Source organism: Emys orbicularis, chromosome 4 (assembly GCF_028017835.1).
Source record: "Emys orbicularis isolate rEmyOrb1 chromosome 4, rEmyOrb1.hap1, whole genome shotgun sequence".
In the NCBI taxonomy this organism is placed as follows: Eukaryota; Metazoa; Chordata; order Testudines; family Emydidae; genus Emys; species Emys orbicularis.
In genome coordinates this window covers 154,874,749-154,896,405 of record NC_088686.1, presented here as the reverse complement: position 1 = coordinate 154,896,405, position 21,657 = coordinate 154,874,749, and the positions used below count along the sequence as shown (strand labels likewise).

General features: G+C 53.6%; 1 protein-coding gene across 1 annotated transcript in view; it reads left to right on the top strand.

Moving 5' to 3' along the window:
* The window catches only part of LOC135877330 (zinc finger protein 208-like), a 295,762-nt gene that overhangs the window by 109,826 nt on the left and 164,279 nt on the right, over positions 1-21,657 (top strand). The window contains exon 10 of the mRNA XM_065402759.1: positions 4,451-5,210. Coding sequence (XP_065258831.1) covers positions 4,451-5,210 — 760 coding nt within the window. The remainder of the gene's footprint in view (positions 1-4,450; positions 5,211-21,657) is intronic.

The window sequence follows — 21,657 nt, the reverse complement described above, 5'->3', positions numbered from 1 at the left end:
ACACTTCTATGATCAGGCCTTTGACCTGCCTTGAAGATTTTTTTAAAGTTTTGTATAGTCCAGGTGTATGCCCCATTTGATATTTTTTAAGTCCAAAAAGAAGTGAAATAGTGACCTTAACTTTCCCGAGCAGTGCCCTATGTAGAAAAGCCTGTGCAATATTTCACGGGTATCAGTTTTGGCCAGACAAAATTTCAATAAATGGTTTAAGGTTAAAATTTAAGGTAATCTTGCTCCTTCTTTCTTCCCTGCGCTGGTCAGGACCTCTTGCGTGAGCAGAAAAATGAAGGCCTGATGGTGTCACGATAGAGCCCACTGTGTAAACAGAGGGTGTTGGCCTAGCTGCACAGTGATCGCCTCTATAAGTAAGGTATATAAAGTGGTGGGTCTCTTGTCCCATTGACATTAACGAATTGATCCATGTTTTTGGTGCTTTAACTGTAAAGACTCCTCTTTGATTTCAGCCTCTACCTGCTCGCTAACCACACAGGATATAAATCTTATTTTTTACTAAGAACGTGCTCCCGAGAAAATGTAACTTACAAACACAGCATTTGTTGTTTACACTTTTCTTACATTATGGATGATTGGAATATTAATGAGTCCATGATTGTGATACCCACAAAGGTGGGAGGACACAATCTGATAGGCTGCAACAAAAATATTTTCAGCTCTCTTGAAATCGTGTGGTGTTCTGTCTCAGCACATGTGCAGAGTACAGGGCTGATCACCTGGCCCAGAAACTTCTGGCACTTACTAGACATGCTCTGTGTTTGTTTCTGAAGCTGTATAAGATGTTGTCATTGTAGGCAAACCACTTGACAGGTCACTTCCTGTTTACTTACCTTATTTCTGAGCCAATCAGAGCTAAGTGGGGGGCGGGGGAATGTTATAAATATATCTGCTGAAAACAGCCCTGGGACATCAGTGGCTGATCAATGCAAGAGTATGCACATGAGTACTGTGAGGGATGGCTTGGCTGACAAGGCTGAAAAAGGAGGAAGATGCTGACATTCTTACGAAGATCTGAAGAAGCCAGGCATGTACGCTACATATAATGGCCACAATTTAGAATCATAGACATGTAGGACTGGAAGAGACTGGGAGAGGTCATCACGTCCCTCTCCATGCACTGAGGCAGGACCAAGTAAACCTAAACCATCCCTGACCAGTGTCTGTGTAACCTGTTCTTGAAAACCTCCAATGACGGGGTTTCCACAACCTCCCTAGGTAACCTGTTCCAGTGCTTAACTCCCTTAGAGTTTGAAAGTTTTTCCTTATATCTAACCTAAATTCCCTTGCTGCAGATTAAGCCCATTACTTCATGTCCTACCTTCAGTGGACATGAAAACAATTGATCACTGTCCTCTTTATAACAGCCCTTAAAATATTTGAAGACTATTATCAGGTCCCCCCCCTGTCGTCTTTTCTCAAGACTAAACATGCCCGGGTTTTTTAACATTTCCTCCTAGGTCAGGTTTTCTAGCCCCTTTATCATTTTTGTTCCTCTCCTCTGGACTCTCTCCACTTTGTCCACATCTTTCCTAAAGTGTAGTGCCCAGAATTGGACAGAGTGCTCCAGCTGAGATCTCACCAGTGCTGAGTACAGCAGGACAATTACCTCCTGTGCCCTACGTATGACACTCCTGTTAATACACCCCAGAATGATACTAGCCTTTTTTGCAGAGGCATCACATTGTTGACTCATAGTCAATTTGTGACCCACTGTAACCTTCACATCCTTTTCAGCAGCACTGCCACCAAGCCAGTTGTTCCCCATTTTCTAGTTGGTCGTTTGATTATTTTTTCCCCTTCCTAAATGAAGTACTTTGCACTTGTCTTTATTGAATTTCACCTTGTTGATTTCAGACCAATTTTCCAACTTGTCAAGGTCATTTTGAATTCTAATCCTGTCCTCCAAAGTGCTTGCAACTCCTCTCTGCTTGGTGCCAGCTACACATTTTATAAGCCTACTCTCCACTCCATTACCCAAGAAGTCATTAATGAAAATATTGACTAGTACCGGACCCAGGACTGACCTCTGAGGGGACCCTTCTAGATCCACCCTCCCAGTTTGACAGTGAACCATTGGTAACTCTTCTTTAAGTACGGTCCTTCAACCACTTGTGCACCCACATTTCATCTAGATTTCATTTCTTTAGTTTGTTTATGAGAATGTCATGTAGAACCATAGGCGCCAACTTTCTCCGGCGCCAGTGGGTGCTCGTGCCCCCTGGCCCTGCCTCGACTCCACCCTTTCCCTGCCCCTGGCCCCACCCCCACCCCAACTGCACCCCCTCCCTGCCCCTATTGGATCCCTTCCCCAAATCCCCGCCCCAGCCCCACCTCTTCCCCCAGCACGCCACGTTCACCCTCCTCCCTGCCCCGCGAAACAGCTGTTCCGCAGCGCAAGCGCTGGGAGGGGGAAGAAGCAGGATGCAGCGGCACACTCGCGGAGGAGGCAGAGGTGAGCTGGAACGGGGGGGCGGGGCCACAGGGAGCTGCTGCTGGGTGCTCAGCACCCACTAATTTTTCTCCGTGGGTGCTCCAGCCCTGGAACACCCATGGAGCCGGCGCCTATGTGTGGGACTGTTTAAAAAGCCTTGCTAAAATCAAGGTATATCATATCTACTCCTTCCCTGCTAACCACTAGGCCAGTAACCCTGTCAAAGAAAGAAAATAGGTGGGTTTACGTGGTTTGTTCTTGACAACCCAAGCTGGCTATTCCTTATAACCCGATTATCCTCCAGGTGCTTACAAACTCATTGTTTAATCATTTGTTCCCATCTCTTTCCAGCTACTGAAGTTAGGCTGACTGGTCTATAATTCCTGGGTCTTCTTTGTTCCTCTTTAGAGAGACTTAGGGTGAGAGTTTCAAAGGTTTAGGTGCCTACATCCCAATTTTAGGCTCCATTTGCAATTCCCAAAACTTCCGCCAAACCCTTTAGGCACCTAAACAAACTCAGCAGCTACATTTTCAGGATAAAAGTTCCTTAGATGCCTACGTTTCTGCCTTTGAGCATGCGCACGGCTGCCTTATCCTAGGCATCTGGCTGCCAATGTCCCATAGCGAATCACAAACCTGGGACGATAAGGGGTATCAATGCTTATCTTTAGGGCCCTACCAAATTCACAATTCATTTTGGTAAATTTCACGGTCACCACATTTAAAAAATCTTGAATTTCACGGTTTGAGATATTTAAATCTTAAATTTCACAGTCTTGTAACCGTGGGGGTCCTGACCTAAAAAAGGGTCGGGGGGGGTGGTTGCGGTTTGAGCATTGGCCTGCTAAACCCAGGGTTGTGAGTTCAATCTTGGAGGGGGCCATTTAGGGATTGGGGCAAAAAGAAAAGTTGGGGATTGGTCCTGCTTTGATGACCTCCTGAGGTCCCTTCCATCCCTGATCTTCTATGATTCTTTCTTTATGGGTGTCCACATTTAAAACAGAGACTTCACCAGGGAGCACAGTGTGAAGTGGCACCTCTAACCATCACCAAGGGGTTGCCAGGAGATGGGGAAAGCGGAGAGGTAGCAAAATTGTGACAAGCCTCCCCCTATCTGGCACACCTGGCTACCCCCTGGACCAGATAATGGGGAAAGGCGGAGGCAGCAAACAGCGACAAAGTAGCACAAAAAACCGCCCATCGCTGGCAAAGTGGGAGGGCAGCAGTGTAACACGGTATCTGGCGAGCTGGGGGGACTTCAAAGCACCAGGGATCTCCCAGTGTTTTGCAGCGGGGGTGGGACTCAAACCCGCCTCACGCTGTGGGGAAGGCGGCCGGGCCAGGAGGGAGCGTGCTGGGCAGGGAAGGGTTAAGCCCAGGGCTTTCCCACCCCGTCTCCCCCGCCCCAGAGCAGATGGGGCCGGGCTGCAATAGCGCAGGGACCTTCCTGTCCCAGCCCCGCCGCGCCCGGCCCGCGTGTGCGCAGGGCCCGTCCACGGCTGCAGCCCCGGCCGGGCGGGGAGAGGGGCGCGGGGAGAGACACTCACCGCAGCCGAGGCAGGAAATCGCTGCCCGGAGGCAGCGGCCGGAGGGGGGGGGGGGGGATCGGAGCCGAACTGGGACCGGAGAGACCCCCCCCCAGCCAGCTCCGGGGCAGCCCGGGGGTCTGTGCAGCTGAGCCAAGCAGGGACCCCCCCACCCAGCCCGCTGGGCCTTCGGGGCAGCCCCGACTCCTCTTCTCCCCCCCGGACAGGGTTGGGGGGTTCGCTCCTGCCCCTCGGAGTCTCCCTCCCTTGCGGGGTGCAGGGAAGGGGCCCGGCTGGATTTCGCCCCCCAGCAACCACCAGGACGCAGGCGGGGAGCCCCCGGGAGCAGGGCCTGCAGAGCGGAGCTGCCTGGGGCGGGACACGCGCCGGGAGCCCCCATGGGCGACGCTCTGACCATCTGCCCCGACTGCGGGAAGAGCTTCCGCCAGTACTCGTACCTGGTCACCCACCGGCGCGTCCACACCGGGGAGCGGCCCTACAGCTGCGCCCAGTGCGGCCGGGGCTTCTCCCAGCACTCCAGCCTCATCCGGCACCGCCGCACCCACACGGGCGAGAGACCCTACCGGTGCCCCGACTGCGGCAAGGCCTTCGCCCTCAGCGCCTCCCTCCTGACCCACCAGCGCACCCACACCGGGGAGCGCCCCTACAGCTGTGCCCAGTGCGGAAGGGGGTTCAGTCAGCGCTCGGCTCTGGTTACCCACCAGCGCACCCACACCGGGGAGAGACCCTATAAATGCCCTGACTGCGGGAAGAGCTTTGCCATCAGCTCCCACTGCACCGCTCACCAGAGGACCCATGGGGATCCGGGTGGGGAGCCCCCGTACCGGTGCCCCCAGTGTGGGGAGGGCTTCCGGCTCCGCGCCCGCTTCCTGCATCACCGGCGCAGCCACGCGGGCAGCAAACCCCACCGCTGCCCCGACTGCGGGAAAGGATTCTCCCGCAGCTTCCTGCTCAAGACGCACCAGCGGATCCACACTGGAGAGCGGCCCTACCCCTGCCCCGACTGTGGGCGCCGCTTCCGGCAGAGCTCCCACCTCACCCACCACCGGGCCACCCACACCGGAGAGCGGCCCTACCGCTGCAGCCACTGCGGGGACGCCTTCCCTTGCAGCTCGGAGCTCTACCTGCACTATCGCAGCCACACCGGGGAGCGGCCCTACCAGTGCCATGACTGTGGGCGCAGCTACACCACCAACGGCAGCCTGCGGCGGCACCGTGCCAGCCACGCCGTGGGCTAGGGGGTGCAGCCGGCTCGGCCCATGGGCACCCTCCTGGGCAAGGTGCTGCATCTTCCTGGCTCTAGGCATGGCCTTTCTGGCTGTTTGCTGGGTGGATTGTACTGGGGAAGAGAGCTAGGGATGGGTTATAGGGGGCTAAAAGTGGATCATACCAGGAGAAAGAAGGAACACAGGGAGAGATCGATGGGTCATCCAGGTGTAGAGCTGGGTCATACCTGTTAGAATGTGAAAAGCAGCTCCACTCCATCTACTCCTGGCCCTGATGTTGAGGTTTTCAAAATGATCTGAAGTGTGCGTGTATTTTTCCAAGCACCTTGAAATAGAGCGTGAGTGTATCTATATGTTCTTAGATGCAGAATTATGTTCTATGGCTCAATATAACAATCAGCCAACCCACAAATTGTGCAGGTAGGGGATGTGATGTTGAAAGACACTGGCGGCTGCTCTCAGGTGACAATCGCAGACCTCCTTAGCGCCACTGGCTCCCGTATGGAGTAGAGAGAGCCACCGAGAAAGGAAGCGACTGCCAAGAGACATGGTGGGTCAGAGCTGAGCTGGTTGCAAACACGAGCATTAGAAGATCAGCGTGGGTTGGAGTCAGCAAGCCAAGAGAAGGAGATGGGAGCATGACTCTGACAGGAAGCAGAGAGACAGAGCTTCTTGGTCACAGAGCCCACTGGAGGGGCAAAGGTGGGGACTGTGCTGCAGGGAACCTGCCTGCTGTTTGTTTTCTGCGGTGTATAGGGAAACAGGGTACTGTGGGCAGTCTTTGTAAATAAACACCATCACACCTGGAATAGACCTGCCTTGTCTCAGCGAGGTGTTGTCCAAAGAGGACCAGTCTTGCAAGGCCCTGGCTATTGGCTAAGAGCTCAGGCCAGACAGGTTACAGGGTATGTACATGATACCTTGCCCCAGAGAAATCCTGGGTCAGTCAGTCCCTTGGGAAGAGAACAGCATGAGCCTGAAACAGCACAGATCTGCCCCATCTGAACACTGGATCCCAGATGGGGTGGACCAATGTTCTAGGGTGGTCCAGAGAATCTTCTTTCTAGCTGCCTGGCCGGTGGGTCTTGCTGGCATGCTCTGGAATGACAGATTAGGGGTCAGGAAGGAATTTCCCCCCCAGGTCAGATTGGCTGGGGCCATGGGGGGGTTGTCAACTTCCCATGCAGCGTGGGGTGTGGGTCGCCAGCTGTTGAACATCTGGGCATGGAATTATAGAGTTGTAGGGCTAAAAGGGACCTCAAGAGGTCATCAAGACCAGCCCCCTGCGCTGATGCGGGACCAAGACCGTCCCTGACAGGTGTCTGTGTAACCTACTCTTGAAAACCTCCAGTAATGGGAATCCCACAACCTCCCTGGGTAAACCTCTTCCAGAGCTTTGCTACCCTGAGAGTGAGGAAGTTTTTCCTTATAACTAACCTAAGTTCCCTTGCTGCAGATTGAGCCCAGTACTTCTTGTCCTGCCTTCAGTGGATATGAAAAACAAGCCATCACTGTCCTCCTTATAGCAGCCCTTAACATATTTGAAGACTCTTATCAGGTGCCCCCTCTGTCTTCTTTTCTCAAGAGTGACATGCCTGGGTTTTTTAACTTTTCCTCCTAGGTCAGGTTCTCTAAACCTTTTATCGTTTTTGTTCCTCTCTTCTGGACTCTCTCCAATTTGGCCACACCTTTCCTAAAGTGCGGTGCCCAGAGCTGGACACAGTGCTCCAGCTGAGATCTCATCAGTGCTGAGTAGAGCAGGACAGTTACCTTCCATGTCTTACAACATTCCTGTAAATACACCCCAGAATGATATTAGCCTTTTTTGCAGAGGCATCACATTGTCGGCTCATACTCAATTTGTGACCTTCACATCCTTTTCAGCAGCACCGCCATCTAGCCAGTTGTTCCCCATTTTCTAGTTGTGCTTTTGACTTTTCCCTCCTAAATGAAGAACTTTGCACTTCTCTGTATTGAATTTCATCTTGTTGATTTCAGCCCAATTCTCCGATTTGGCATGGTCATTCTGAATTCTGAGCCTGTCCTCCAAAGTGCTTGCAATCCCTCCCAGCGTGGTGTCATCTGCAAATTTTATTATCACACTCTCCACTCCATTATCCAAGTCATTAATGAAAATATTGACTAGTACTGGACCCCACTAGATGCACCCTCCCAGTTTGACAGCAAACCATTGATAACTACTCTCTGAGTATGGTCTCACCCAATCAATTCCCTGCCAGTGCAGGGACCTCAGGCATTGGCGGCTCATTGGTTTCTCGTGCTCTCTGCCTGTTGCTCACAACAGGGCTGAAATGCTTTGGGCTTAAATAGGAACAGCCTGTGCTCTACGGGAAGTGAGATTAAATGAGCTAATGGCCTCAAACATCCATGAAACTTTGCTGTTTGTGGAGGCTGGTGTAGGCCATGCAGGTTGGGGAAGGGCCTGTAACCGAGGACTCTGTTATTTATAATGACTTTTTTTAAATGTATCCAGGCCTCTGGGTCCCTGGCACGTCTATTAAAGATTGCTGCCCAGAAATCTATTCCTTGCCTTTCAGAGTTTGCATTTTAGCCCCCCTCCATCAGCTGCGAGCAACGGTAACACTGCATTAATTTTCCGGCAGGGGATTTCCCTTGTTTGTTATTGAGGAAGTGCCGGTAGCAGTAAGGGGGTGGGATTGGGGGCATCTGTGTGTGAAAAGGGGAATCCTGGGCACACTTCACCATTCAACTGCTGCCTTCCCCCTCCTCCGTGCTGCCCCATGCCTTGGTAAGATTGGAGGGGCCATGGGGAGCTGGTGGGGCTGTGCGGGGCACGGCCCAGCTGGGGGCAGGAGAGTGGAGATGCCAAATGCCTGTCCCAGATACACATGTCCATCTGCATCATGGGAGAGGTGTGAAGTGGCCCATTCACCTCAGGGCAATGAGAACACCCCAGGGAAAAGACTACAGCCTGCAACAATAGCTCGGAGAAGTGCGTCCTGCTCCATTCATCCCAGCGGGTGTTCCCGTCCTGCAGTCTCAGTGCTGTGTGCATGCGCCATGAACTGAGCATGCCCATCCCCAGCGCCCAGCACAGACCCAGTGCGCATACCCCTCGCATTTCCAAAAGGAGACCCAGACACCACGCAAAAGGCAGGGTGAGAGCGAACGCCTGTGGCACAGAGTGGTCCGCGCTGAAGATTTGGCCTCGTTGCCCTTGGCTTTTAGGGGCAGCACTTGTTGCCTTAATCCCTCAGGCGAGGAAACAACAGCAGAGGTCCAAAGGGCTGTCTCCACCAAGGGGCCTTAGCCTCATCATTGCAAGGCCTAGCTCTTAGGCACCTGCAACAGGGGTTCAGAGGAACATAGAACCATAGGCCTAGAAGGGATCGCAAGCGTCATCTAGTGTAACCCCAGCCAAGCTGCAGGATTTGTTGTGTCTGACCCATCCAAGACGGAGACCTGTCCAGCCTCCGTTTGAAAACCTCCGGCCAAGGAGCTGCCTCGGTGCCCTGTCACTCAAATCCCCACCAGTCTGGGTTAACTGGGATCTAAAGGGAGGAGCAATTAACAAATGGAGCCACAAGCTGACGGGCTAATTAGATGGCGGGGAAGGGGAGAAGCAACTTCAGCAGCTGGGAGCAGACAGACGGAGAGGAAGGAAGCCCTGAAAGTGGGTGGGTGGGTTGGTTGCGCTGTCTGCTGCTGCTAGCGCTGCTTCCTTTCACCGAGAAGGAAGAGGGGAAGCCGCCTGGGACTGCTAAATATGTAAATAACACCTCATAGACTTTAAGGCCAGAAGGGACCATCTGGTCTGGCCTCCTGCACATCGCAGGCCACAGAACCTCACCCACTCGCTGCTGTAATAGGCCCCTAACTGCCGGCTGAGCTACTGAAGTCCTTGAATCATGGTTTAAAGACTTCAAGTTACAGGGAATTCACCATTTACGCTAGTTTAAGCCTGCAAGTGACCTGTACCCCATGCTGCAGAGGAAGGCGAACCCCCCCCCAGCATCACTGCCAATCAGAGTGGAAGGAAAATTCCTTCCTGACCCCAAATATGGCAATCAGACTGTGAGCATGTGGGTGTGACCTACCAGCCAGAGACCTGGGAAAGAATTCTCTGGAGTAACTCAGAGCCCTCCCCACCTAATGTCCCAATAAACAGTACAATCAAGCCCGGTGGTGGTGAAGGTGGCCTGTACCTACGGTGAGAAAGACTCACAGGCGGCCTCCCCATGGCACCACCCTTCAATCCACAGCCCTGAGTTAGGGGCCCAGGCTCTCTATACAATGCGGGGGCAGAGAGAGGTGCCCGGGAATGGATCCACAAATGCCAGCATGCTGAGTGCTGCGTAAGCCAGCCAATAGCAAATGCTGAGGGGGCACCCTAAGCCAGGACCCAAATATTCGCTGGGCCAGACGCAGAGCAAGAACGACTCTGTAGCCCAGTCATTAGGAGGGTTAGCTGGAATGTGGGTGCTACAGGTTCTACTGAACTATTTGTGCCCCCATGGAACAGCTGCAGTAGGAGAGACCGAGAAAGTCCTGCTCCCAGATATCCCATCGTCCAGTGGTTCGGGCACTAACTGCAGATGTAGGTTCACTTCCCATCAGGCAGAGGGGAGATTTGAACCTGGGCCTTCTACATCTTGGGCTCTAACCACAGGGCTAAAGCCAGGGCCGGCTCTAGGCACCAGCGTTCCAAGCATGTGCTTGGGGTGGCACTTCTCAAGGGGCAGCACTCCAGTTTGTTTGTTTTTTGCTTTGGCAGCAGCACTCCGGCTTTTTTTTTTTTCTTTGCTTGGGGCGGCCCTGCTCCCGGGGGCTCCCCTCCTGCGTCCTGGTGGCTGCTGGGGGATGGAATCCAACCGGGCCCTTTCCCTGCGCCGGGGAGAGTGGGGCGGCTAAGGGAGGGAGACCCCGACGGGCAGGAGCAAACCCCCCAACCCCTGCCCAATGGGGGAGAGGAGGGGCCTGGGCTGCCCTGAAGGCCCAGAGGGCTGGGTGGGGGGTCTCCGCCTGGCTCAACAGCACAGACGCCCGGGCTGCCCCGGAGCTGGCTGGGAGGGTCTCTCCGGTCCCAGTTTGGCTCCAATCCCCCTGGCCCTGTGGCCACTTCCTCCGGGCAGCGATTTCCTGTCTCAGCTGCTGTGTCTCTCTCTCCCTGGGGCCGCTTCTGGCTGCGACTCGCTGCGCCTGGTGCCCCGCTCACCACCCTGGGGATGCAGCCTGCGGAGGGAGACTTGCTCTGGCGCACATGCGGGACCCAGGCAGCCGGGACGCTGGGGCAGGAAGGTCCCTGGACAGCGCCATGAGATTGGCTCTGCCTGGAAAAGGAAGGAAGACAGGAACTCCCTGCAATCCCTCCCCCACCAACCCTTCCCTCTGCCAAGGTCTCTGGGTGTCTTCGCCCCCCAGTGCCAGTTGCACAGCTCATTGCTCCTATCAGCTGAGCTCGGTGACCGCCCCAGCGGCTCCCTCCATGGCAATTTCTAATTTTGTACATTCGTTCTTGCCTGCCCATCTGAGGGCTCAGTCATGTGGGTGGCCACCTGCCACGCTCCATTGGGCCGGAAGGCATCCATGACTGCCATCAGCCGTGTCTTCCCTCTCTAGCCAAACCACGACAGGCCTGGCTGAAGCTGCAGGCTTTGCTAACCAGATGCCGGGGGCTCTGGGTGGCTCCCCCAGGCCGGTTTTCTGATCTTCTCCAAAATCCCCAGGGGTCTGATCAACAATGCCATGAACATTCCCTGGAGTTCTGGAATCAATTTCGTGTCTCATGCCACCAAGTTCGGGGTGGGGCCTCACTTCACTCAGCTAGAGATTGGTCCATCTGTCCAATCAATCAGTCCATCCATGTGTGTCAGAGCAATCCAGCTGTGTGCTCCCTCTACAGGTCAGAGGTCCATTCTAAGCTGGCCCAGTCCCCCTCGGTGTGGACACCCATCCATTGCCAGTGGGCCCCAGTCGTTGGATCCCATGTGCGCTCAAGTCCCCTGGCTCTGGGCAGAGTCTAGTCCCTGTTTCCAGCTCTGGGTCTATGGGGCACATGCCCAGGCTCAGACCTCTTGTCTGAGCCCGTCCTTGGGACATGGGACTCCACCATCCAGCTGTCCTAGATCCTGAAACCTTCCAAGTCTCTCCCCCCAGCCCCAATGGCCAAGGCTGTGGGCACTCTGGGCTTCTAGTTTAACCCTTTCATGGCCAATGGGGTGGGAAAATGTAGAGAGGGGGCATAGCCTCCCTTGGAGACTGATAGGGAGGAGGCACCATTCACCCTGGTGGGTGGAGCTGAGCCAGCCGCGCCCGCCCCACCGGAGAGGTGGGGACAGGACGTTTAAGAGGCGGGCCCTGCAGCTCAGTTTTGGGCCAGAGCTGGTGAAGGAGACAGATGCATCCTACCTGTGCTGTGCCCGAGGACGAGCCCTGCGGCACTGAGGCCCAGAAGGACTGCTGGGCTGGCTGACGGCTGACCACGTGCACCGGGGAGATGGAGGACCCCCACGAGATAGCGGGACACAGCAGGGGGGTCATAGGAAGTAGCCCAGGGACACCAGACAATAGTCCAGTTGTGCAGAGGCGCCATTTCAGATTTTGGTCGGGGAGGCAACTTTAACCGTGATTCCAGGAGCTACTTAGGCACCTGAAAACTAGTTTTTTGGCAGGTAACTTAGCAATTAGCTGACAGGAGCCCTGTATCTAATTCCTATATAAAAGAAAGAAAATTAAATAAATATTAGACCCACTCAGCGCTAACACTAACATGTTCTGACATCTTGTGGCAAATCACTTAAGGGACACTAGTTAAGTTTAAAATTGTAATATATATTCTTACTTTGCTACTAACTCTGCGGAGAGAGAGACCCAGTCAGGACTCCTGGGTTCTATCCCAGCTCTGGGAGGGGAGTGGGATCTAGTGGGTTACAGTGTGGGGCAGATACATCTGGGTTCTATATAAGAACATCAGACTGGCCATACTGGGTCAGACCAATGGTCCATCTAGCCCAGTATCCTGTCTTCTGACGGTGGCCAATACCAGGTGGCCAATACCAGGGAAATGAACAGAACAGGTAATCATCAAGTGATTCATCCCCCCATTGCCTACTCCCAGCTTCTGGCAAACAGAGGCTAGGGACATGCAGAACATGGTGTTACATCCTTCCCCATCCTGGCTAATAGCCATTGATGGACCTATCCTCCATGAACTTATCTAATTCTTTTTTGAACCCTGTTATACTTTTGGCCATCACAACATCCCCTGGCAATGAGTTCCACAGATTGACTGGAAAGAAATACTTTCTTTTGTTTGTTTTAAATCTGCTGCCTATTAATTTCATTGGGTGACCCCTTGTTCTTGTGTTATGTGAAGGAGCAAATAACATTTCCTTATTCAAATTTTCTACACCAGTCATGATTTTATAGACCTCTGTCATATCCCCCCTTAGTCGTCTCTTTTCCAAGCTGAAAAGTCCCAGTTTTATTAATCTCTCCTCAAATGGAAGCTGTGCCATACCCTTAGTCATTTCTGTTGCTCTTCTCAGTACCTTTTCCAATTCCAATATATCTTTTTTGAGATGGGGCGACCAGATCTGCACGCAGTATTCAAGATGTGGGCATACCATGTATTTATATTTATTATAGGGGGAGGGATAGCTCAGTGGTTTGAGCATTAGCCTATTAAACCCAGGGTTGTGAGTTCAATCCTTTAAAGTGGGAGGGAGGGATAGCTCAGTGGTTTGAGCATTGGCCTGCTAAACCCAGGGTTGTGAGTTCAATCCTTGAGGGGGCCACTTAGGGATCTGGGGCAAAATCAGTACTTGGTCCTGCTAGTGAAGGCAGGGGGCTGGACTCAATGACTTTTCAAGGTCCCTTCCAGTTCTAGGAGATGGGATATCTCCTTTAATTTAATTTTTAATTTTAATTTAATTTAATATTTTAAATTTTTATATATCAGCAATATGATATTTTCTGTCTTATTATCTATCCCTTTCTTAATGATTCCTGACATTCTGTTCGCTTTTTTGACTGCCACTGCACGTTGAGCAGATGCTTTCAGAGAACTATCCACAATGACTCCAAGATCTCTATCTTGACAGGTAACAGCTAATTTAGACCCCATCATTTGATATGTATAGTTGGGATTATGTTTTCCAATGTGCATTACTTTGCATTTATCAACACTGAATGTCATCTGCCATTTTGTTGCCCAGTCACCCAGTTTTGTGAGATCCCCTTGTAACTCTTTGCAGTCAGCTTTGGACTTAACTATTTTGAGTAATTTTGTATCATCTTCAGATTTTGCCACCTCACTGTTTACCCCTTTTTCCAGACTATTTATGAATATGTTGAATAGGACTGGTCCCAGAACAGACCCCCGGGGGACACCACTATTTACCTCTCTCCATTCTGAAAACTGACCATTTATTCCTACCCTTTGTTTCCTGTCTTTTAACTGGAGTGCCTGGCAGTGTTTTCAGGATCCTCTAAGCCTACACTGGCAATTTACAGCGCTGCAACTTTCTGGCTCATGGGCGTGAAAAAAACACCCCCCTGAGCGCAGCAAGTTTCAGCGCTGTAAATTGCCAGTGTAAACAGTGCCCCAGCGCCGCTCGTTGGGGTTTTTTTAGAGCGCTGCGCCGTGACCACACATGGCACGTTAAAGCGTTGCCGCGGCAGCGCTTCAGCATTGCCAGTGTAGAGTAGCCATAAGTTCTGTGCTGCTCCCAGCTTCTGCCAAAGGCTTGTCATTAAATTAAATTAAGGATCCTTAGAGCAGTGGGCTCCAAAGTGGGGTGCGCAAGAGGATCCTTGGGGGTGCGCGGCAGGAGGAGCACTTTTTTGTTTTGTTGCTTTGGCGCGGCAGGGGGTGCATGCCCAAAGTTTTTTTTACTGATAGGGGTGCGTGATCAAAAAAGTTTGGAGACCACTGGTCTAGGGTTACTTGGTCCTGCCTCTGCGCAGGGGGCTGGACCTGATGACCTCTCGAGGTCCCTTCCAGCCCTACATTGCTATGATTCTCTGGGCCCTCAGAGAAAGGTTGGGGGAGGGGAGGGCTCCTGCCAGGGGTCAGGCAGACGAGACGGCGTTCTGCAGGGGTTTATGTCAGGATCAGAGCGGCAAATCGTGATAACTGGGAGTCCAAGCAGCTTCTGAGCTTCCCTGCAGGCGAGAACAACACGTCCAGGGCCATGTTGAGCCCTGAGACAGGGCCCTCAGCACGGAGACAGGAGGAGGCAGATCCCGGTGGGGAAGTTTATTTCCTACAGATACAATTGACTAACCCCATAGGAGACTGGATCATCACCAAAAACAGCAGGAGGGTGGGAACCAGGTGCCTGATGGGACGCGAGAGCCAAGGGTGGGGCTGGCTGGATGCCAGCTACACCAAGCACAGGAACGGATGTTCTCCAGGTGCCAGTGGACTCTGTGCACCGTGGAAAGAGGAGCCAGGCACTGGAGACGCCACCAGGGAGAAGGAGATCAGGCACTCCCTCACCCCCCGCCCAGCCGTATGGGAGCATACGTTTGTCTGGCCTCTGAGAGCAGCCCCCTCCAGTTTCCAGCAGCCTCACGCACCCCTCCCCATGGCTCCCTATACCCCCCCCCCAAGCCCCTGGGAGAGGGGAAGGAGCAGAGAGTGAGGCCCAGAGCTGTGGAGTTCCAGAGGAACGAAGGAACAGGTCCCCCCCAACCCCACCCAGGAGCGGGCACAGACCAAAACCCCCAAGTCCTTCAGAGATCACTCCCTCACTATTATGGGGATTCTCACCTTTTCCCTACCAGGATTCCACTGCCATATAGCCGGGAACCCCCACCACCACCACCACCTCTTAGCAACAAGGAAGGGGTAGGGTTACCACGACCCCCTTTGTGGGGCAGCGATCCCAGGTTGAGAACCCTGCCGTGTGGCCTCTAAGCATTTCTAATAGCCCCATCTTGACTGGGGCAGAAGGGACCCCCATGTTCACTTCCTTCCCCACTTCAACTAATTTCCACCCATGGGCCCCTCAGTCATTCCCGTCCCCCCTTCCCCCCATACACACGCTGCATCCATATCGCAATGGGCCGTGCCTTGCCCCAGGGGAAAAACTATGTCAGGTCTCTGGGCTGCTGTGGTTCCTAAAGAGCCTGCTTCCGTCTCTCTAAAGAGGCTTGGTCTCTGGTCTCTAAGGTCCTTGGTTTCTAAGGAGGCCTGGTCCCTAAAGAGGCCTGGTCTCTGGTCTCTAAGGTCCTTGGTTTCTAAGGAGGCCTGGTCCCTAAAGAGGCCTGGTCTCTGGTCTCTAAGGAAGCCTGGTTTCTAAGGTCCCTAAAGAGATGTGAACAGTGAACAGAACTGTCCTCACATGGGGACTCTAGGCCACATGGACCCTTTGGTGCCGGACAAGGTGGGAGCTGAGGATGAAGCTCCTCCCACACACTGGGCATTTGTAGGGTTTCTCTGCCGAATGGGTGCGCTGGTGCTGATTCAGGGTGGAGCTGTCACCAAAGCCCTTCCCACACTCGGAGCACTTGTAGGGCCGCTCCCCGGTGTGGGTGCGCTGGTGCTGGATCAGGGCCGAGCTGTCCCCAAAGCCCTTCCCACACTGGGTGCATTGGTAGGGTCGCTCCCCCGTGTGGGTGCGCTGGTGCTTGATGAAAGCTGAGCCCCAACTGAAGCTCTTCCCACACTTGGGGCAGCTGTAGGGCCGCTCCCCGGTGTGGGTCCGCTGGTGCTTCACCAGGGTTGACTTGTGCCGGAAGCTCTTCCTGCACTGGGGGCATTTGTAGGGCTTATCACCACGGTGGGTCCTCTGGTGCCCGATCAGGGTGGAGCTGTGGCTGAAGCTCATCCCGCAATCAGCGCATTTGTAGGGGCGTTCCCCCGTGTGGACCCGCTGGTGCTGAACCAGGTGCGAGTTCCGGCTGAAGCTCTTCCCGCACTCGGTGCATTGGTAGGGCCGCTCGCCCGTGTGGATGCGCTGGTGCTGGATGAGGTAGGAGCTGTCGCTGAAGCTCTTCCCGCAATCAGGGCATTTGTAGGGTCTCTCACCGTGATGCACCTTCTGGTGGCGTGTAAGGCCTGACTTGTCTCCGAAGCTTTTCCCACAGTCCAGGCATTCGTAAGGCCGCTCGCCCGTGTGGGTGCGGCGGTGCTGCAGGAGGTAGGAGCTGTCGTTGAAGCCCTTCCCGCAGTCAGGGCATTTGTAGGGCCTCTCACCGGTGTGGATCCGCTGATGCTTGGTGAGGTGGGAGCTCTGGCTGAAGCTCTTCCCGCACTGGGAGCAGCTGTAGGGTCTCTCCCCCGTGTGGATCCGCTGGTGCTTAATAAGATCTGAATACTGGCTAAAGCTCTTCCCACATTGCCCACAGATGGTCAGTCTCTGGGGGACAGACATGCTATTGAGAAGCCCAAAGCCATTTTCCACCCCTCTGAGGTCTCCCCCCTGCCGTCCCACCCTGTTGGCCTCTCCCTGCTCAGGGCTCTTCGACGGCCTGTGTGGCTCCTGCTGGGGATTCTCCTCCTCCTTCCTGGCACCTGTTGGGAGAAAGAGAAAATCCAGTTCTGTGACAGGGAGAGAGGGGGCAACAAAGGGATTTGTCACCAAACAGAAAACCCTATGGGCAGGAAGCAAACCCCCCACCCCCCAAACCCTTCCCACAGGGGAGAGGAGGGGCCAGCAAAGGAATTTGTCATTCACCCGTTGATATGTCTGAAAAGTTTAATCTGGTTGTGAAGGACTGGGGAAAGGGAGAAAGTCACCTCATCTATCTACCCTAACCTCTCTGTGTTGTGTCTACTCCTCCTAATCTAATCTGTGAATCCTCCCTTATCCCATGGCAGTTTATGGTATCCATTCATCCAAATCCTGGGTCTAGTTCTGGTGTCCACAACTTCAGAAAAGGTGTTAACAAATTGGAGAGGGCTCAGAGAAGAGCAACAAGAATGATTTGTCCGTTCTGGATAACCTGTCTTATAGCATACAAAGCTCAGTTGATTTAGCCTATCAAAGGGAAGTGACTTGATCACGGTCACTGGAAGACGATATCATCATCGATTCTAAGGCCAGGAGGGACCATCTAGTCTGACTTCCTGTGCAACCCAGGCCAGAGGACGTCCCTCCTGATAATTCCTGTTTGAACCAGAGCAGGTCTTCTAAAAACAAAAACAACTAAAAAAACAAACAAACCACCCAATCTTGATTTTTTCAAATTGCCCATGGTAGAGAATCCACTACGATCCTTGGTCAGTTGTCACAATGGCAAATTGCCCTCACTATCACAAATGTTCACCTTGTTTCCAGTCTGAATTTGTCTGGCTTCAAATTCTAGCCTTTGGGTCCTGTTAGACCTTTGTCTGCTAGACTGAAGAGCCCACTACTAAAATTTTGTTCCCCACATATGTAGTTAGACTGCTCAAAGCACCTCTTAACCTTCTCTTTATTAAGCTAAATAGATGGAGCTCCTGGAGTCTATCATCCTAAGGCAGGTTGTCCAATCCTTCAATCATTCTTGTGGCTCTTCTCTGACCCCTCTCCAATTTATCAACATCCTTCTTGAAGTGTGGACCCCAGAACTGGACAGTCTACAGTAATGGCATCACCCTCCCCTAGTCCTTTTCAGAGTCACTCCTTCCCAGGTCTGCGGTATCTTTGATACAAGAGAGCTTTTTAATCTACTGGACAAAGGGAGAACGAGACCCAACAGCTGGGAATTGAAGCTGGACTAATTCAAACTGGAAATAAGATATTGATTCTTAACAGGGAGGGGATTTAGTCAGTGGAACAGCCTTACCAAGGGATGGGATGGATTTTCCATTACATGGAGACGGGGTTGTCTTTCTTTACGGAGACAGTGCGGCCTACTGGATAGAACACCAGGAGTCCTGGGTTCTATTCCTGGCTCTGCTACTGGGATGCCTTGGGCAAGTCCATTTCCCTCTCTGTACCTCAGTTTTCCCATCTGTAAAACAGGGGAAACGAGCCCTCCTCTATGAAAGTCCCATGACAATGCTCTCCAGCCTGGGCTACGCAGAAGGGCAGGCTGGACAACCATCATGGTTACTTTTGGCCAACCATCTAGGGATCTATGGATGGTCCCCTCTGGTTTTCCAATCCATGACACTAATCAGCCTGCCACAAGCCTTTCCAAAGGCTCCCCTGGCCCAGCTTATCTAGTGCCCCCATCCAGACCAAGGCCACCAAGTCTAGTTATAGAGGCAGAGATGTGGAGGATGAGTGAGGGTACCTCTGCTCCAGTGTGAGCAGCCCCCCTGCCAAGCTCTGTCCAAGTCACCACGTCCTCTGGTGCTGCCTTCCCCCATGCAGGTGGGTTGCAATGCCAGGGCTTCTGGGGAGCACATCCCACAATGCTTTGTGCTGCACTCAGCTGAGCTTGCTCTGTGATTCTTTCCCAGTGCATCCTGGGAGATGCCATCTGGCCTTCTGGGCACATGGGGATGATGGGAAGGCGTCAGCAGACTAGCAGCCCTCAAGGGGCTTAGCCAGCATCCTCACTGCGAAGCGGGGAGGTTAGCAGCCAGGTCGAGCACTTGAGGAAGACCCATATTGGTGGCAAGTGGCCGGATCACCTGGCCAAGGCTAAATGAAGGAGCCTGCAGCTGGCTAGATCTCCAGAAGCCAAGAGGACTCCCATGGGGCCTGGAAGCCAAACGCTATGGAGAGATGGTGCCCTTGTCCCCTGGGGAGGAGGGACAGAAATAGGGACTCTCCTTGTCCCCGGCTGGGGACGATACTGAGCGAGGGAAGACAGACCTTGGGGGCTCCCGCTGGCTTGGCTGGGACCCCACCTGTTCCCTTCACTCCCAGCCGGCGTCGCTCATTTCTCACCTGTGCGGGCGCCTCTGGGGAGCTCCCTTCCCGGGGAGCGCTGGAGATCCGGGACCCGCGGCTCTGCCCCTGGCTCCATGCGGGGGATCGCGGCCGGGCCGGGGGATCCCGCTTGGCGAAATCTCCCCCCGGGGCCCGGTGCAGAGAACGCGCCCAGGCGGATCCAGGCCGGGGACCCTTCGGGGCAGCGAGATCACTGGGGAGAACCGGGCAGGGCTGGGTTCGGCTCCGGTCCCCTCCGGGCAGCGATTTCCTGCCCCTGCTGCTGTTTCCCGAGCCGGGGACTCAGCCCTGCGCACACCCGGGCCAGGACCCGGGCTCCGGGGGGGCTGGACAGGAAGGTCCCTGCGCTGCTCCGGCCCCGCGGCTGGCAGCTCCCTGGGAAGCGGAAGGTTCAGGAGAGCGCTGGATTTAACCCGTTCTTCTCCGGGCCTTGCAGAGACACCGCTGGTTAGAGTCACTTCCGATCCCCCCGCTCCCCTTTCTACAGTGGTTAGCTCGCGCTCTTCTCCTAGCTGGGATCAGGACCCAGGAGCCCTGACCCCTCTAGACCCCACTCCCTTCCCCGAGAGCTAGGGATAGGAGTAGAACCCAGGAGTCCTGACTCCCACTGCGAACCCACTAGACCCCACTTCCTCTCCCCCCAGACCTGCGGATAGAAGTTAGAACCCAGCAGTCCTGACCCACCGATTCAATTCTTATCTAGGCAGAAGACTCCTCAAAACTACCACACAACCACGTGAGACGTGCAGATGGTGACAAAAGAGATCCAGGAAAGGTGATGAATATACACAATAACCCACTGTAGTTAAGACGTTCAATGGGCCTAGAGCAGGGGTCGGCAACGTTCGGCACGCGGCTCGCCAGGTTAAGCACCCTGACGGGCCGGGCCAGTTTTATTTACCTGCTGACGCGGCGGGTTCGGCCGATCGCGGCCCCCACTGGCTGCGGTTTGCCGTCCCGGGCCAATGGGGGCGGCGAGAAGCCGCGGCCAGCACATCGCTCGCCCGCGCCGCTTCTCACCGCCCCCATTGGCCTGGGACGGCGAACCGCGGCCAGTGGGGGCCGCGATCGGCCGAACCCGCCGCGTCAGCAGGTAAATAAAACTGGCCCGGCCCGCCAGGGTGCTTACCCTGGCGAGCCGCGTGCCAACGTTGCCGACCCCTGGCCTAGAGTATGTAACAGAGCTTTCTTACACCTGTGCTATCCAGATACAAGAGGAGAGATTATGAATAGGGCCCTACCATTTTCACAGTCCATTTTGGTCAATTTCACAGTCAAAGGATTTTAAAAATAGTAAATTTCATTATTTCAGATATTTAAATCTGAAATTTCATGGTGTTGTAGGCATCCTGACCCAAAAAGGAGTTGGGGGGGGGGGGTCACAAGGTTATTGTAGGGGGGGGGGTTGCTGTATTGCTACCCTTACTTCTGCGCTGCTGCTGGCGGCGGCGCTGCCTTCAGAGCTGGAGAGCGGCGGCTGCTGGCCGGGAGCCCAGCTCTGAAGGCAGCGCTACCGCCAGCAGCAGCGCATAAGTCAGAATGGCCTGGGATGGTATTGCCACCCTTACTTCTGCACTGCTGCCTGCAGAGCTGGGCCCTCAGTCAGCAGCCGCCACTCTCTGGTCCCTCAGCTCTGAAGGCAGCAGTGCAGAAGTAAGGGCGGCATGGTATGGTATTGCCACCTTACTTCTGTGCTGCTGCTGGTGGGGTGCTGCCTTCAGAACTGGGCACCTGGTCAACAGCCGCTGCTCTCTGGCCGCCCAGCTCTGAAGGTAGCACAGAGATAAGGATGGAAATACCATGACCCCCATAAAAAAAATAACCTTGCAACCTGCCTGTAATGCCCTGTGGGTCAGGCCCCCAATTTGAGAAACCCTGGTCTCCCCCATGAAATCTGTATAGTATATGGTAAAAGCACACAAAAGACCAGATTTCACGGTCCATGATGTGTTTTTCATGGCTGTGAATTTGGTAGGGCCCTAATTATGAATAATGTGAGACCACATTATCGGACAAGCTTGTGAGGGTCTAAGCGCTGCTTGATGGTGTTTCTGTTTGTATTGTTTTGCATGGATCCCTCAGCCGGTGCTGAGATACAGCTGTTTCAGGGGTGGAATGTGGGGGCTGTTTATACAGGATCCCTCACCTGCTGCTAAGATGTAGCCACCTCGGAGTGGAGTGTGGGGCTGTCTATACAGGGATACCTCGCCCATTGCTGAGATGCAGTCACCTCTGAGGTGGATTGTGGGAGCTGTTTCTATAGGATCCTGCACCTGAATCTGAGATGCAACCACCTCTGGTATGGGGCATGAGGGCTGTTTATACAGAGATCCCTCCCAATTTTTAAACCAATGTTATGGGTTTTTTTTTTTTTGTTTTTTTTGTTTTAGGATATATTTCATGAGTTTTGAACACTCCAGGCCCAGCAAGACCAAGATTTTTATTATGATAATAATAATAATTCCTAGCTCTTATTTGCATTTGTAAATCTCAGGTCACTTTACAGGAGAGGGTAGTATCATTATCCCTTTGACACCCTGACACCCCCATATTCACCATTGTCATATAATTTTAATATGTTTTGTACATGCCTTGTGAGGTATCATTCTAAAAGTCTTGAT